Source organism: Gordionus sp. m RMFG-2023, chromosome 4 (genome assembly GCF_954871325.1).
Source record: "Gordionus sp. m RMFG-2023 chromosome 4, tfGorSpeb1-WG-v2, whole genome shotgun sequence".
Taxonomy (NCBI): Eukaryota; Metazoa; Nematomorpha; class Gordioida; order Chordodea; family Parachordodidae; genus Gordionus; species Gordionus sp. m RMFG-2023.
This window is the reverse complement of record NC_088778.1, coordinates 8,702,436-8,715,924: the sequence shown is the minus strand read 5'-3', so window position 1 is coordinate 8,715,924 and position 13,489 is coordinate 8,702,436. Positions and strand designations below refer to the sequence as shown.

The following is a 13,489-nucleotide window of genomic DNA, read 5'->3' as shown; positions in this document are numbered from 1 at the left end:
AAATCAAATATTACCATTCGTGATACAATTTACTAAACTTAAAGATATATGCTTATAACAGATTTCTAAATTTTTCTTCATATAGTTTTTGATTTAAAATTTTGATAATAATATCTCAGGTATCTTAGCCATAGTATTGATACCTAATTCCTTCCCAGAAAGGCCATTATATAATTTACATATTTTTTTTACAATTACTATTCTTATATTAAGAACCCCTTTATATTGAAGTTAATTTCCAATTTCGGAATAAAATAATGCGTTTATGTCCGTCGTGACGCATATTTTATTGGTAAGACATCAATAATTATTTATCAAAATCTGTTTAGTCCCTTTCTCACTCTCTAAATTATCATTTGAGTAGTTTTAGAACATAAATAATCAATTAAGAATAAATTATCGTATAATATAATGTTTAGATTATATCATTAGGCCTTGTAACTGCAACATGTCTTTGAAAACTCTGAGTCAGCACAATATAAATATCATTTTTATGACTATATATTCTATAATTCAATATATAGCATCCCTCCCCCACATATAATTAAAGGGGTAATATCAGTACATTCTAATAAATCAGGCACAAAGACCAGTCCGAAGCGGGCCATCAATAAAGAGACCTATTTTTTTTTAAAAATCCATGATAGGTGGAATTTTATAAATTTAAATTACGTATATTAAGTTAATATATGACATGGTTTCTTTTACATTCATTTACTTATTGCATATATTTTATATTTTTCTAAAATAACAGCTTTAGACCATAAAATAACTTAAAATTTAAAAAATACAGGCTAAATACGAAAATTCCTCTGAATCGGGTCAGAAATATTTTTCAAGATTTTAAACTATAATTTCTTTAAATAAGGGCAAGATGATTCCTGCAGAATGGTTTATGCGTAGCTATTAAATATGAAGTTAGTATATAAGTTTGAGGAAAACGAGGTAAAAAGGGTTCTATGAAGAGAATTAAAGCATTTAAAAATCTGGTTTTAAATTGCAAGACTAAGAATTTCCTAGAAAAATACAAGTTGCGTGAGAGGCTGCATCACTACAGCTTTTGATACCAAATCTGTGTTACGATTTTAATGTGCTCAAGGGAATTCCGAATTCTAGAGCCATAGTTATAATTGCGAACAAAATAACCTAAGTCTATCCTATTCATATGATATCAATTAGGGGGTTATAAAGCTGAGATAATTGCACTTATTACATTTAGGACTAACCTTTGACATAGGTAGAATTCCTCATTATGATCCTCCGTCCTAGCAGGGATCCGGTGCCCCAGCTCTTTAAAAAGGTCAGAGCATGAGAGCCGAACGATATTAGAGTCGTGGCGATTAGTGGCAGGAATGTATAGTTTGCAGATAGCGATGATGAATATTTAGAGAGTTAATTCGTCACGGCGTCTAGTAGAGCATTCCTATTTATATTGAAAGGCAAGAGGATCCATGCAGACAGGTTAGGAGTTTCCCCCTTTTCTAATGGATCATGGTAGAACCATTAGGCTGTTTATCATCGTAAAGGCCAGTAGGTTCGAGGGTTGACGAGATGCTAGCAGATTTCAAGGCCCTGGCAATAGCATCATTGCATCTTGAATCCTAATGAATCTGTCTCTACAGCGCTAGTGGTGCAAAGAGTGATGCCTTTGGAGTTGATCGATGTTTGACAAAGGATACAGTGAAAGGGTATCACCATATCACAATTAAGTCTAAGACCGATGGCGTGACGTATCTCATCGTTGATTAGGAGCTGGTAAAGGTTTCGCGATGGGAAAGCCTCGAGAAATTCGTACCCGCTGTCTTCGGAAATGGAGAAGAGTAAAGAGTGTTCCTCAGATTGGCTCCTCGCTTTGAGGTATGCAACGCAATTTCCAACTAGAGGCTTATCGCAGTCTTTCTGTAATGCCGATGAGGTAGGATCGACTAAGAGAGACTTCCATAGATCAATTGCCTGCAGATGCAAGAGGTCAGGATGTTTTTTGAGTGTGTGTATGATGGGCTCGCAAGACAGGCGAGGAGATGATATGAACGCACTAAAAAAAGGTAGGAAGGACGACCTTAAGCCAATGCTACCGGATTTGGTTGTTAAGGAAGCCTGTAACCAAGATAGGTTTCCAAATTTAAGATTGAGTATATCTTCTGTGAGGCATTTAATCTCGAGATCATGCGTAGCGAGTTGACATCAAAGATTTGCGATGATCGGAGTGTATATAAAATTCTAGGAATTAGAAAGTAGTTCCTCAATAGGAAGAAAGCTTGGTGGTTTGGGAGATGGGATAGTGTATTGCGCATGAGGAATACCTCTCGTGAAACATCAGCAAGGAACTTGATAAAGGACTCGTCTTTACTTACTGGAAATCCGAAGTGTCAAAGAGTTGAATGATGATTGAACATAAGATCGTGATTAAGGTCAATGACCCCAAGGGGACAATATTTGCTCTTGTCTGAATTAATTCGCAGTCCAAACTGCTCTCGTTTTTTATTATCTTGATTGCCTTCATCAATTTACCCGTTCCTGTTTGGTGAAATGGAAAACAGCTGATATCATTAACAAATATTTTGAACCTTTCAAAGAAAGGAAATTCATAGGATAAGAGTTTTATGTTTTTGAGGAGCGCCAGTCTAGTAGGTGATATTTCACCTACTGTATGGACTTGAGTTCCCAGAATGAATTGGTTCTTTTCTGATTCCAACTAGATACATTTAAATATCTCAACCGATGGATAATATTGTAGTTATTAAAAATACACAACTAAATAAAACTTTTGGTTTGGTTAAGATATTTACAAATATCTATAAGTAATCAGTAAAAGCGTTGTGTCAATGAAAATCTTCCGGCAACCTTCTGAATTTGTTGATTTTTACATTTCCTAACAAATAGCACTCAAATTGACTGTTTAAGAGAGATAATCATATCAAATTTTACCAAAGATATTCATGTTATATCGACTTATATCCAAATATTAACAATTTTAAATAACTGTAGAGTGTACATATTTTTATTTAAGATATAAAGCATATTTGCCTTTTTGCAAGTATGTCCTATCCTACATATTTATATAGTATATGTACACATATTTATCAAAACAAAAAATATTATAATGGTAAGCGATATAGGTTGTTATGTTAGAAAGGTTTGGACCACTATTTACCAAATCTCATAAATAATATTATTTTGGCTAAAATCTTAATCAAATGGTTTTTAAAAATTGACCCAAATTGGGCGTTTATAACAACACTAGTTATAATCGTAGCCAAGAATTTGGTAAGGGAGTGGTGGGGGTTGGTGGAACCACTAGTAGGTGGAGTTTCCCATTCATTTTTTGGACGTCTTTAGGGTTCACTTATTATAGGCCTTTGTCTATATTCAAATTTTATAAAAATAATTTTGATTTTCACTCTTTCTTTTCTAAAATTTTAAATTATAGTAGTTATTTTAAAAAGTTGTCGACTTTTACTAATTTCTCTTACAACTTCTTCTTTATATTAATATTTTATTTATATTTCTAAGGGAGTTGGTGGGGCGGGGGTGAGGGGTTTAGCGATTTTTTAGATTTAAATTTATTTACGAGAACAGGCAAATTTTTGGAGGAAAAATATTTTTCATTAACACATTCAAAACTTCTAACTGAATACAACTAATACTAAATTTTAAAAAAAACAACTAAGAAAACCTGCCACCACTAAAAATCACTATATTAAAAACCTCTAAAGAATGACTAGAATTTCGTGTATAATTAAGCATTTTACGATTTTTAAACTAAAATATTTTTTAGATTTTATATTCATTTACGCATCTGATCATTACATTTTCCTCTTTAGATTTCTTCTAATTTAATTATATAAATCGAGCATAAAGATAATCCAGATAATCATGGTCGCTAGTCATTCAAAAGCCACACTGAACCGTGTACAACAATATAGATAAAAATATCATTTATAAAATTGAAAAATTTCATTTAAAACCTATAGAAATAATATTATCTGATACTAATACAACATTAACATTAATTTATTTATATAAAATAGAAAGATTGCCTTCATTAAAATTAGATTAAAAAATACATTCGATTTATTCATTTTTAGCTTTGAGATATTTTTAACTTCCTTATTACCAGAGCAGAGTTTTTAAAGTACCTAGATACAAGTATGGTTGGGTAAGGTTATATCTCTATATGTATCTAGATACACTTTTATAAAAATTGTCAATATTTAGATTATTTCTAGATAAACCTTAGATATATTTTGATATAATCTGATTTTACGTTTTTTTATATTAAAAAGTAAGATTTGAATTCAATTGAATAGCTTTTATGTCCAAGTTTATTTTATTACGAAAATATAAGATAGTTTTTTTTTACTTAATGGATATACACATCATGGTATTTCAAATAATTGTATTTAATAATTATTAATTTAAGGTGATGAGAAAAAATAATCAGTCAGCATAGGTTAAAATATTGAATTTTCTTGGCCAATTTATAAAGCCTATCTTAAAGTAATCTCTTAAATCAACAAATCCTTGATGATAAAATGTTAAACATGTTTTCCAAAAAATACCAAAATTACAGTTAGCATTATTTCACATGCAGGATTGTAAATACTTAAGGGTAAATACTAAATAAATACTTACAAATGTTATATTATTTATAATTTTAAGAGAAAACAGAAGAAGCTTTTAATAAAAAAGCAAAAGGAAAATAAAGATAATCATGTATAAGGCTCCTCATTGTATCCTTCATTGGCAAAAAACCTTTTATATTTTTGAAACAAAACATAACCAAATTGAGACGATTTAATAGTCAATTTTATTATTGGTGGTATTGAGCCAATTTCAACTGTTGAAAATCCTACCTTTATTAAAAATATCAAAACATTAGCCACCATAAAAAATAATTTGCCAACAAACATTGAATATTGTTTGGTAGAATTTCACAGAGAAAAAGGAAAAGAAGAAAGATAAATATTATGAAAATTTTTAGGACCATCGATTATATATACAACCACTATAAAGGAGACAGATTACAAGCGACTACAACTAAGGATTCTACCTTCGTCAGCACAAATTTCTAAGCATTCAATTCTTTCTAGGGAGATATGTACCCTTTTTTTTTTTTAGTTTTTTTAATATTTTTTATATAAAATTTATAAATTTATTATATCGTTTTTAATATATTCTTTTTTGTTTTTTTCAAATATATTTTATTTTTATCGTTCATATTGTATTTTATTTCTAAATTGCAGTGATGAAGCATTCTAAGAAGCAAAGGCAACATTGCTTCCATTCCAATTTTTCTTAAATATTAATTCAATCTTTTATGCTACGTTAAGATAATGAATATTATTCTTTACGGTAAAAAAATAAATGAAATATTTGCTACGTTATTATTTTACTGCCTTTTAAAAAATTAATATTATTTTTTATTACTACTTAAAAAAAAAGAAAATTTTTAGTGAAATTTTTTTTTATTACATTTAAAAATAAACATGAGTTCAATATAAAATTGTTTATTTTTTTAATATTTTTTAAAAATATGGCGTATATGAAACCCCAGGCATGCTAGAAATGATAATACATAAAAACGGTTAATTATTATGATCTGGATTCTTCAGTAGTTTCATCAAATATATCTTAGAATCTATATTCCAAATTTCATATATTTCGGTTGAGTAGTTTTTAAGATATAAGCATTTTGTGACTGATTGGGGTTTGTGAGACCCCACCAGAGTAAATTTTTATGTTCTATATTTTTTTTTATATATGAATGTTTTAGTGTAATTTTTTTTTATATTGAAGAATAAAAATCCATATTATGAAATATCATGATTATATGATGAATAAGTTATTTTTTTAATTTTATATTTGAAATTTAAAAAAGTAAGCCTTTTTTAAGAAATTTTGGCACAAATTATAATCATCCTCATCATCTTTAATCTAGGCTTAAGAAATAAAAATATTTAAATATTTTATCAAGCTTAAGGTTAGGTCTATCTTATATCGAGATATCAAATGAAAATAATGAATATTACTGGAGATATATACATTTGAAATTGGGGTCTATTAAACCCCACCCGAGTACTAACGTCATTTTTTTCACCGGAGTATTGAAGGGTTAATAAATAAAGGAGAAAGAAAAAAATTTATATTTTAATTTTTATCTTTTCTTTTTAAATAAAAAATTTCTTCCTTTTTAAAAACATTTATTAATTTAAAATGTCTAATAATTGCAATTGTGTTGTTGAAAATTTATTCAAAATATCTTTCAACTCGAGAAATTTTGATATGAATTGATTATCGAAAAAGGAAAACCAATAAAAACTTTATAAACTTTGGGAAATTAATCAAAATACTTCATACTAATGTAAGAAATCTTCCTTTCATTTATATATATGTTAATATTCCTATTTTCGTAATATTAGAAATATGTCAAATTTAAATAAATAAATTAAATTTTTAAATGATATAAATATATATAGAACTATTTTTAATATCCTTGAAATTATATATATCTATATTATCAGTTTTATATATTATGTTTATTCAAATAAATTGATTAATTATCTAGTATTTTATTTAATAGCCCTAACTTAGTAACATCATAGCACACGCCTTTTTAAATTTTTTAAATATACTCTGTTTTAAATTGTAAAGTTATAGAATTATGAAAATTTTCCCCAAAAATTTATACCAATATCCAGATCGCATATTTATTAGTTTTTTAAATATTTAAAAAAAATAAATTAAAAAATAAATATTTATAAAATAAAACAAATAATATTAAAAATTTACTCGAGTTTCAGTGAGTTACCCTATTATTTTATAAATAATATGATATTAAATTTTTACATTCCTATCTAATATACCTGATACGTGATATATAGCGCATCGCCCTCTAACGTTGAATACTCAACAGAGCTACGCTAGGTTTTCCTCATTTCCATCTAATTGGAGCAATTTACTTTGGGTATAAAAGTAAAAAAATGAGTAGCCCTCCACCCGTTTGTGGGCAAGCCGCACGTACTTGTAGGCACAAAATTTCGAAAATGTTGCTTAAACCTCTATAGGCTATAATTTAAAAGGAGTGGGACAAAGAAAAATCCTATACCCGAGAACTACAGTATAATTTAATTACTTTAAAGGTGGGTGATGGCTGATTTTACGCTTAATTTCTTTAGTGTAAGTTATAATTACTTCAATATTGAGATATAATGTTCATAGAATCTGTAAATAAATATGATTAAAATAAAATAATATTTACCGTTTTATCACTTCAAATTTTCACCGGAAGTTTGATGAGGATAAATTTCCGTATAATTAATTGAATCCCTATCTAATATAAAATAAACAGTTTCTGGCATTAGATATTTTTTTCATTCATACACATAGAAAACGCTTTTTAGATGATTTTTGTTGAAGAATACATATAAATTGAAATTTCTTATTAAATCCCTTAATAGTGAAGAGGATTTATAATATTATAGTAAAATTATGTTTAGATTAAATGATATTTATTAATAAAATATTTATTTGTTTAATATTTTATGAAAGTATATTTCTATAAATTTTAAATTGAATTAAATTTTTATGATTAAAAATAATCTTTAAACTGATGTATCATCTATTTATTTTTCCATTAATTGAGCAATTAAATAATAAAAGTTGACAGTTATTTATTACAATAATTAAATTTTACACCTTCATTTAGTATGATTTAACATGAATGATGCATTTATTTTTTAATCATCCTAAACCATTGCAATTAATTTTTAAATTCAGATATTTTAAGAATTTAACCCTTGAGTGGTATACAGAGGCATTTAGACACCCTGAAAAAATATTAATATTTTCACCTGATTTTTTTAACCCTAAAAATTTTAATAGTTTTTTTAAAAAATGAAATCAAATAAATTGATATGTATCTCTTTAGCAGACTTTCTTTGCCATGTACCCATATATTGAGTTGAATTAGCTGATACACCATTGCTCAGCCTAACTATTATTTATAAAATTTTTGAGATTAACACATAATACACTATTTGCTGATACCCAATGCCAAAACCAATTTTGATTTATGAGATATAATCCAAAAACTCAAGCTAATGGTTTTTTGATTATTAATCGCCATAAAATATTAAATATGCTTCAATATTAGTGAAAATTGTGTTTGTAATTTATATTTTATAGAGACTACAGCAGTAACATCACTATGTGAAGGGGAGGGGGGGTTATTAGCCACCTAAATGAGAACCCCTGAAATTTATAAATAATTTAATACTAACAAAAAATTAATTTAAAATTATCCTATAAAGGATAGTGATATAAATAGGCTGCAATTTTAGGCCAGCCTGGATTTGGTGAAAATATATTCAAGCCCAGCCTTATTTTTGGAAATTGACCTTGCCAAATTTTTATTTTTGATCATTCTTTAACAATTTTAACTGTATTTCGCAGATTGTTTAAAAAGTAAAATCAAAAATATAAAATAATCTTTTATTAGCCTGGCCCAAATTTTTAAATTTTAAGCCTAGCCCAGAATTTTAAGAACATATGATTTTCCGGACTGTGCATGCAGCAGTAGTGTATCCGGAGGATTTTCTTATAGGGGGGGAAATAATTTTTTGGGGGCTTTGCCCCCAAACCCCTTTTAGCCCAGTTTTCCCTGGCCTTCGGCCGGGTCTTATTTAGCTATTCTATTAAATTATGAATAATTTAATAATAATTATATTTCTATTTTTAACTATTATTTACTAATTCGTGCTTATGGATAGGATATTACAAGCCTCTTTTTTATTATTTCAAGTTAGGTATAGTATATTTAATAAAGTTTTTTTAAATGTAAAGGTTTTTTTAAATGTAAAGTTGAAATAAAGTGTAATGTCATTTTTTTTATAAAATTTGCTTTAAAAACTAGCCTCAGCTTAAATTCTCATACAATATAAGTAGAATATACTTTTTTTATTGAAAATACTAATAGTAGTTTAAAATATTGACTTGAAAATAATTAAATTAACAAGTTTTTTTAACTTCTTATCAAATACAAGATTTTTAATTATTTCGTTTGTCATTGGAACCAAATCTCTGTGTATATTTAACAGAGCTAACCCATTTAGCCGAGATTCAGTACTTCGTAAATATGTTTTCAACCTTCTCAAGTTAGAAAAAGTCCTTTCATTCGTACATGTTGTAATAGGCAAACATGCAAGAATATAAAACAACTTCGAAATATTAGGAAATTGAGCCAAGGTTTCTTTACACCGATTGAGCGCATCAATAGCATGCGAAGGTAAAATAGCTAAACATATAAATATTTGTACCACAATTCGAATTCACTGATTAAATTTATTTCAGTATCAATCTCATAGGAATAAAATTTTTCTAAATATTTAATTTTACCAATAGTGGCATTTGAAAATGAAGAAGGATCTTTGGGTAATAAAACTTGAAGATTGCTAAAGACTTGTTTTTTATCTAAAACCCGTACTTTTATTTGTGATAAAAAAGTATCTAAGAATGGGATGAAAATGGATATTTTATAATATTCTTCAGTTGAGCCAATATTTATCTTCATCTCAATAATGGCCTAGGTGCTAGACGAGGTTTAATTAGTATTATATCATAAAATTTAGCCTTCGATTCAACGTCTAGATAAATATTATGAAAATATTTATCTACATTCATTCTTATTGTATCTACCTGTTCATGTATATTTTCCGCCAAATCAATAACCTGAACCAAATCTAAATTTGGTTTTTGTAAATTTCTACAAAGTAGCGAGCTAAAAATAATTTATTGATGCAACTAGCAGCAATGATAAACTCTGATTGATCAATTGAATTCAATAATGATATCGCTGCTAACGACACATTACTTTTTTTCATGCTCAGCCTTATTTATAAATTATCGTTTGATTTCAATCTCTTTGACTAAATATTTTTCCATTTTATTAATATTTTTGAATAATATGTTGGAAAATTGATATTCAAATATTTGTAAAATTTTGATTGGTGGGGGGGGGGTTCTGGGGGTGGGGGTAAAATTTTTATTAGCTTAAAATGATATTTATGAAAATAGTCAAATTTGCGATGGGGGGGGAATTTCCCCCTTTCCCCCCCATTGGTTACGCGCCTGGCATGCAGGTTCCTGTTTATCATAACTAGTTAATTCCACAACTATATTAAGAAGTAAAATGAATATGGAAACAGATTAACAATGCTTTTTTTCTTTATCCATTTAGAAATTTTTAGATAAAATTTTTTAAATCTTATTAATTCATAACTTATACAGGCCTTTTTTTTAAATTATAATTTTGGTTATCAAACATTTGTATCTTTTAAATCTGAAAGTATCGGCCGATATGCTTATGGTGCATCTCCAATATTTTCACTATAGAAATCTAAAAACATGTTTAAAAAAATTATAAAATTATTTTATCTTATTTAACTAACAAGATTTTATTTTTTAAATAAAAATATTGAAATTTTTTGTAAAAACATTAATTTTTTATTTGCATTAGTTAAACGTTTGTATTTTAGATAGTACCAAATAAAAATTAATATAACTTGTATAGAATAAGTTAGGAGACTATTAAAAAACCAGGTCAGAATATCTGCAGGTTTTTTTAGAACTATTGTTAAAAACTCATGCAATGATATCCGACATAATTTCTCTGGAGCTAAAAAAAAATTGCATCAAAGTTATTGATATAATTGCAAATAATTTAACTAAAAAGATAATTATCAGGTCATGTCCAACAGTCCCAAATTTAATATTCCTAGTCATTTGCTGAAAAAACTAGAATCTCGTCAAGGTGACAAGTTAAAAGCTCGCCAATTGTCTAAAACTAGTAAATCCGAATCTATCGATAAATTAGAAAATTTAAAACGTGGAATAACCGATCAGCTATTGTCTTTGAAAAATGCCGGCAGCGGTAGCGAAATTCTGAACGGGAGTTTAAGCAAACTTGCTGATGACATTAAGCTTTTCTATGGAATGATCGACGAAAATAGCAATTTATTCTCTAATTATCAAGTTACATTTTTCATAATAATATTGTTGGGTGGAGGATTTAACCTCTCTTAGGTATTTATATCAGAGACCTGCAGTGATACCATTAACACGGCCTAGCTCGGCTCAGATTTTTTTTAAAATATTTTTTCGGTCGGTTTTATTTTCAGGCTTGGCCCCGATTTTTAAAAAATATATTACATTTATTTTTATAGCTAATAATGGCGATTTAAAATATAAGGCCCGGACCGGGTATTTTTTTAAAAATTTTTTTTAGGCCAGACCCGGGTATAATTGAAAAAATTAAAATACGGCCCGGGCTTAAAACCGGGCCTGCAGGTCTATGATTTATATATAACATTATTTTACAATTAATAAATGCGCTAGTTATATAATGATATAAATTAATTTTTATTATATTTGTGCATTCCCATCTTTAAGAAAGTTGAAATACTTCTGCTCCTTAAGAGTAGCGAATTCGGCAATTTGCCTTTTTTCGTAAATATCATTTTTAAAAAATTCACTGTATCTCCCCGCCTTAAAAATGAATATACAATAAGTCATCATAAACAATGATCTGAAAGAAAAACACAAAAAATTTTTTTAAATTATAATGTTGGGTAAAATTTCATGTCAAATCGACTGATAATTTCGACTACCCTTTTCAAAAATTATGAGAAGGGGTACATTATATCATGTAAAATTTATATAAAATCAAAATTTTAAAACATTGGCTCAAAAAGATCCATAGTTACGGGCTCTCAAAGTTCAATATAAATGCGATTTTGATTTTAAGAATGTCAAATTACTCTATAAATATTAGGTCCAAATGTATAAATTATTTAAAAAATTTTTAGCCTTAAAAATATTTTTTTCAATGATAGCATTTTTAAGAATTTCTTGGCATCGATGTATTTTCATTAAAAAATAAATGAATTATCGTAGCCCTATATATTTAATATGTAAGAAAAAATTAGATATAAAGGTTTAAGTAAAAATTACGATATTATTTTGTTTTCTTGCGAATAAAAAAATACATTAGGAAATAATTATAATATTTTTTTAAACATAAAAACAGGGAATTTATATTAGCAGTGTTCTAAATATTTTGTAAAAACCTCAAAATTTCTATATTTTTGCAAATTAATAAAATTATAACACATATCCAAATCTTCTATTAATTTTTTTTTAAGTTTTGCAAAAATTAAAATATAGAAAAACGAAAATAAAATACGAAAATTGCAATGCCAACAAATACTTTAATATTTATTACTTATTAGCTTTTTCATAAAAATTACACAAATTTATAAATTTTAAGCAAAATTTTATTAAAATTTATTTAAAAAAAATGATAAATTTTTGTAAATGACTAGAAATGATTTAGAACACTATTTTATTTTCTACATTAAAAATAGCTTATGTTAAAAATTAATTTATATTTTTGATATTTAGGACACAGCCTTATAAATAATCATATATGTAACAAATATATATCCACTATTATGTAAAATAACTTTTTTTTTTATAAATTCAATATTTTAAACACCTATTATAATTTTCTGACTATCTATCTCTCATTCATCAATGCCCAAAATATGTTTCAAATATGATTATCCATTATTTGTATTCTTGTTAAAGATTATTATCAATAAGTTTTACCCAAAGTACGAGGATTCAAATCCTTTCCCTAGCAACGATCATATTTCTAATAAATAAATTTATAGGATGCAACTGGGGCCATGAATGTGGCCACCTCATCTAATAAAATGGCCCCGTTTAATGGGGAATCCTATGCAAAACCTTATTTTTCGAGCTTCCTCAATTTTTTGACATCAATTTAATTCCTAAGGCCCAGAAATATTTTTTTTTTTAAATTTGGTTCTCCAGGCCAAAATATATCATTTTCATAAAGGCCGGAGAAAGATTAAGATGCCTACTCTGCAGGTTTCTGCTATATTTAAGCGTATTTTTGTATAATGATTATTTGTGTTGTAATAATTACTTCACAAAAAAAACGCTTTACTTTTTACGTTCAAAAAAAAGAACACTTTACCGTTACCCGTTATCTTGTGAAAAAAAGAACGCGTTATTCGCTATTCAAAAAAAGTAACAAGTTACAAATACTAAATATAAATAAATTTTCCTTTCATTTTTTTCCCACATAGATATTAAAAAATAAAATATAATAGGATAAGTTCATTTTGTAATAATTAATTTATTTATTTTTAGGTTTTGAACAAATAAACAAGAGCGAGTGATTATCGTCAACACAGCGCTCTCTGTGCTAAACACACATTCAACTGGTGCAGAGGATGGGAGGTTGTTAAATTTAGTTAAAAAAAATTTTAATGGGGGGAATTTATTATAAATATTTTAAAAATGATTTTTCAAAAACATCTTATAGATCATCTTCACTAGAATCTTCATTCATAACCTCATAATTTTTTTTTCATCTATAACACAATCTATACTTTTATGTGCT

General features: G+C 27.2%; 1 protein-coding gene across 6 annotated transcripts in view; it reads left to right on the top strand.

Moving 5' to 3' along the window:
• The first annotated feature begins 7,379 nt into the window (after window positions 1–7,379).
• Window positions 7,380–13,489, top strand: part of LOC135928756 (uncharacterized) — a 36,714-nt gene continuing 30,604 nt past the window's right edge. For 5 of the 6 annotated variants that reach the window (XR_010572380.1, XR_010572379.1, XR_010572381.1 and 2 more), the window contains exons 1-2: window positions 10,572–10,696; window positions 10,744–11,031. Coding sequence is in view for 2 of the 6 variants with exons in the window: in XM_065465218.1 (XP_065321290.1) it covers window positions 10,649–10,696; window positions 10,744–11,031 (336 nt within the window). In the remaining 4 variants the exon portion in view is untranslated. Of the gene's footprint in view, window positions 7,484–10,571; window positions 10,697–10,732; window positions 11,032–13,489 lie in introns of those variants that run through there. The other variant, XR_010572382.1, reaches the window with a different exon arrangement.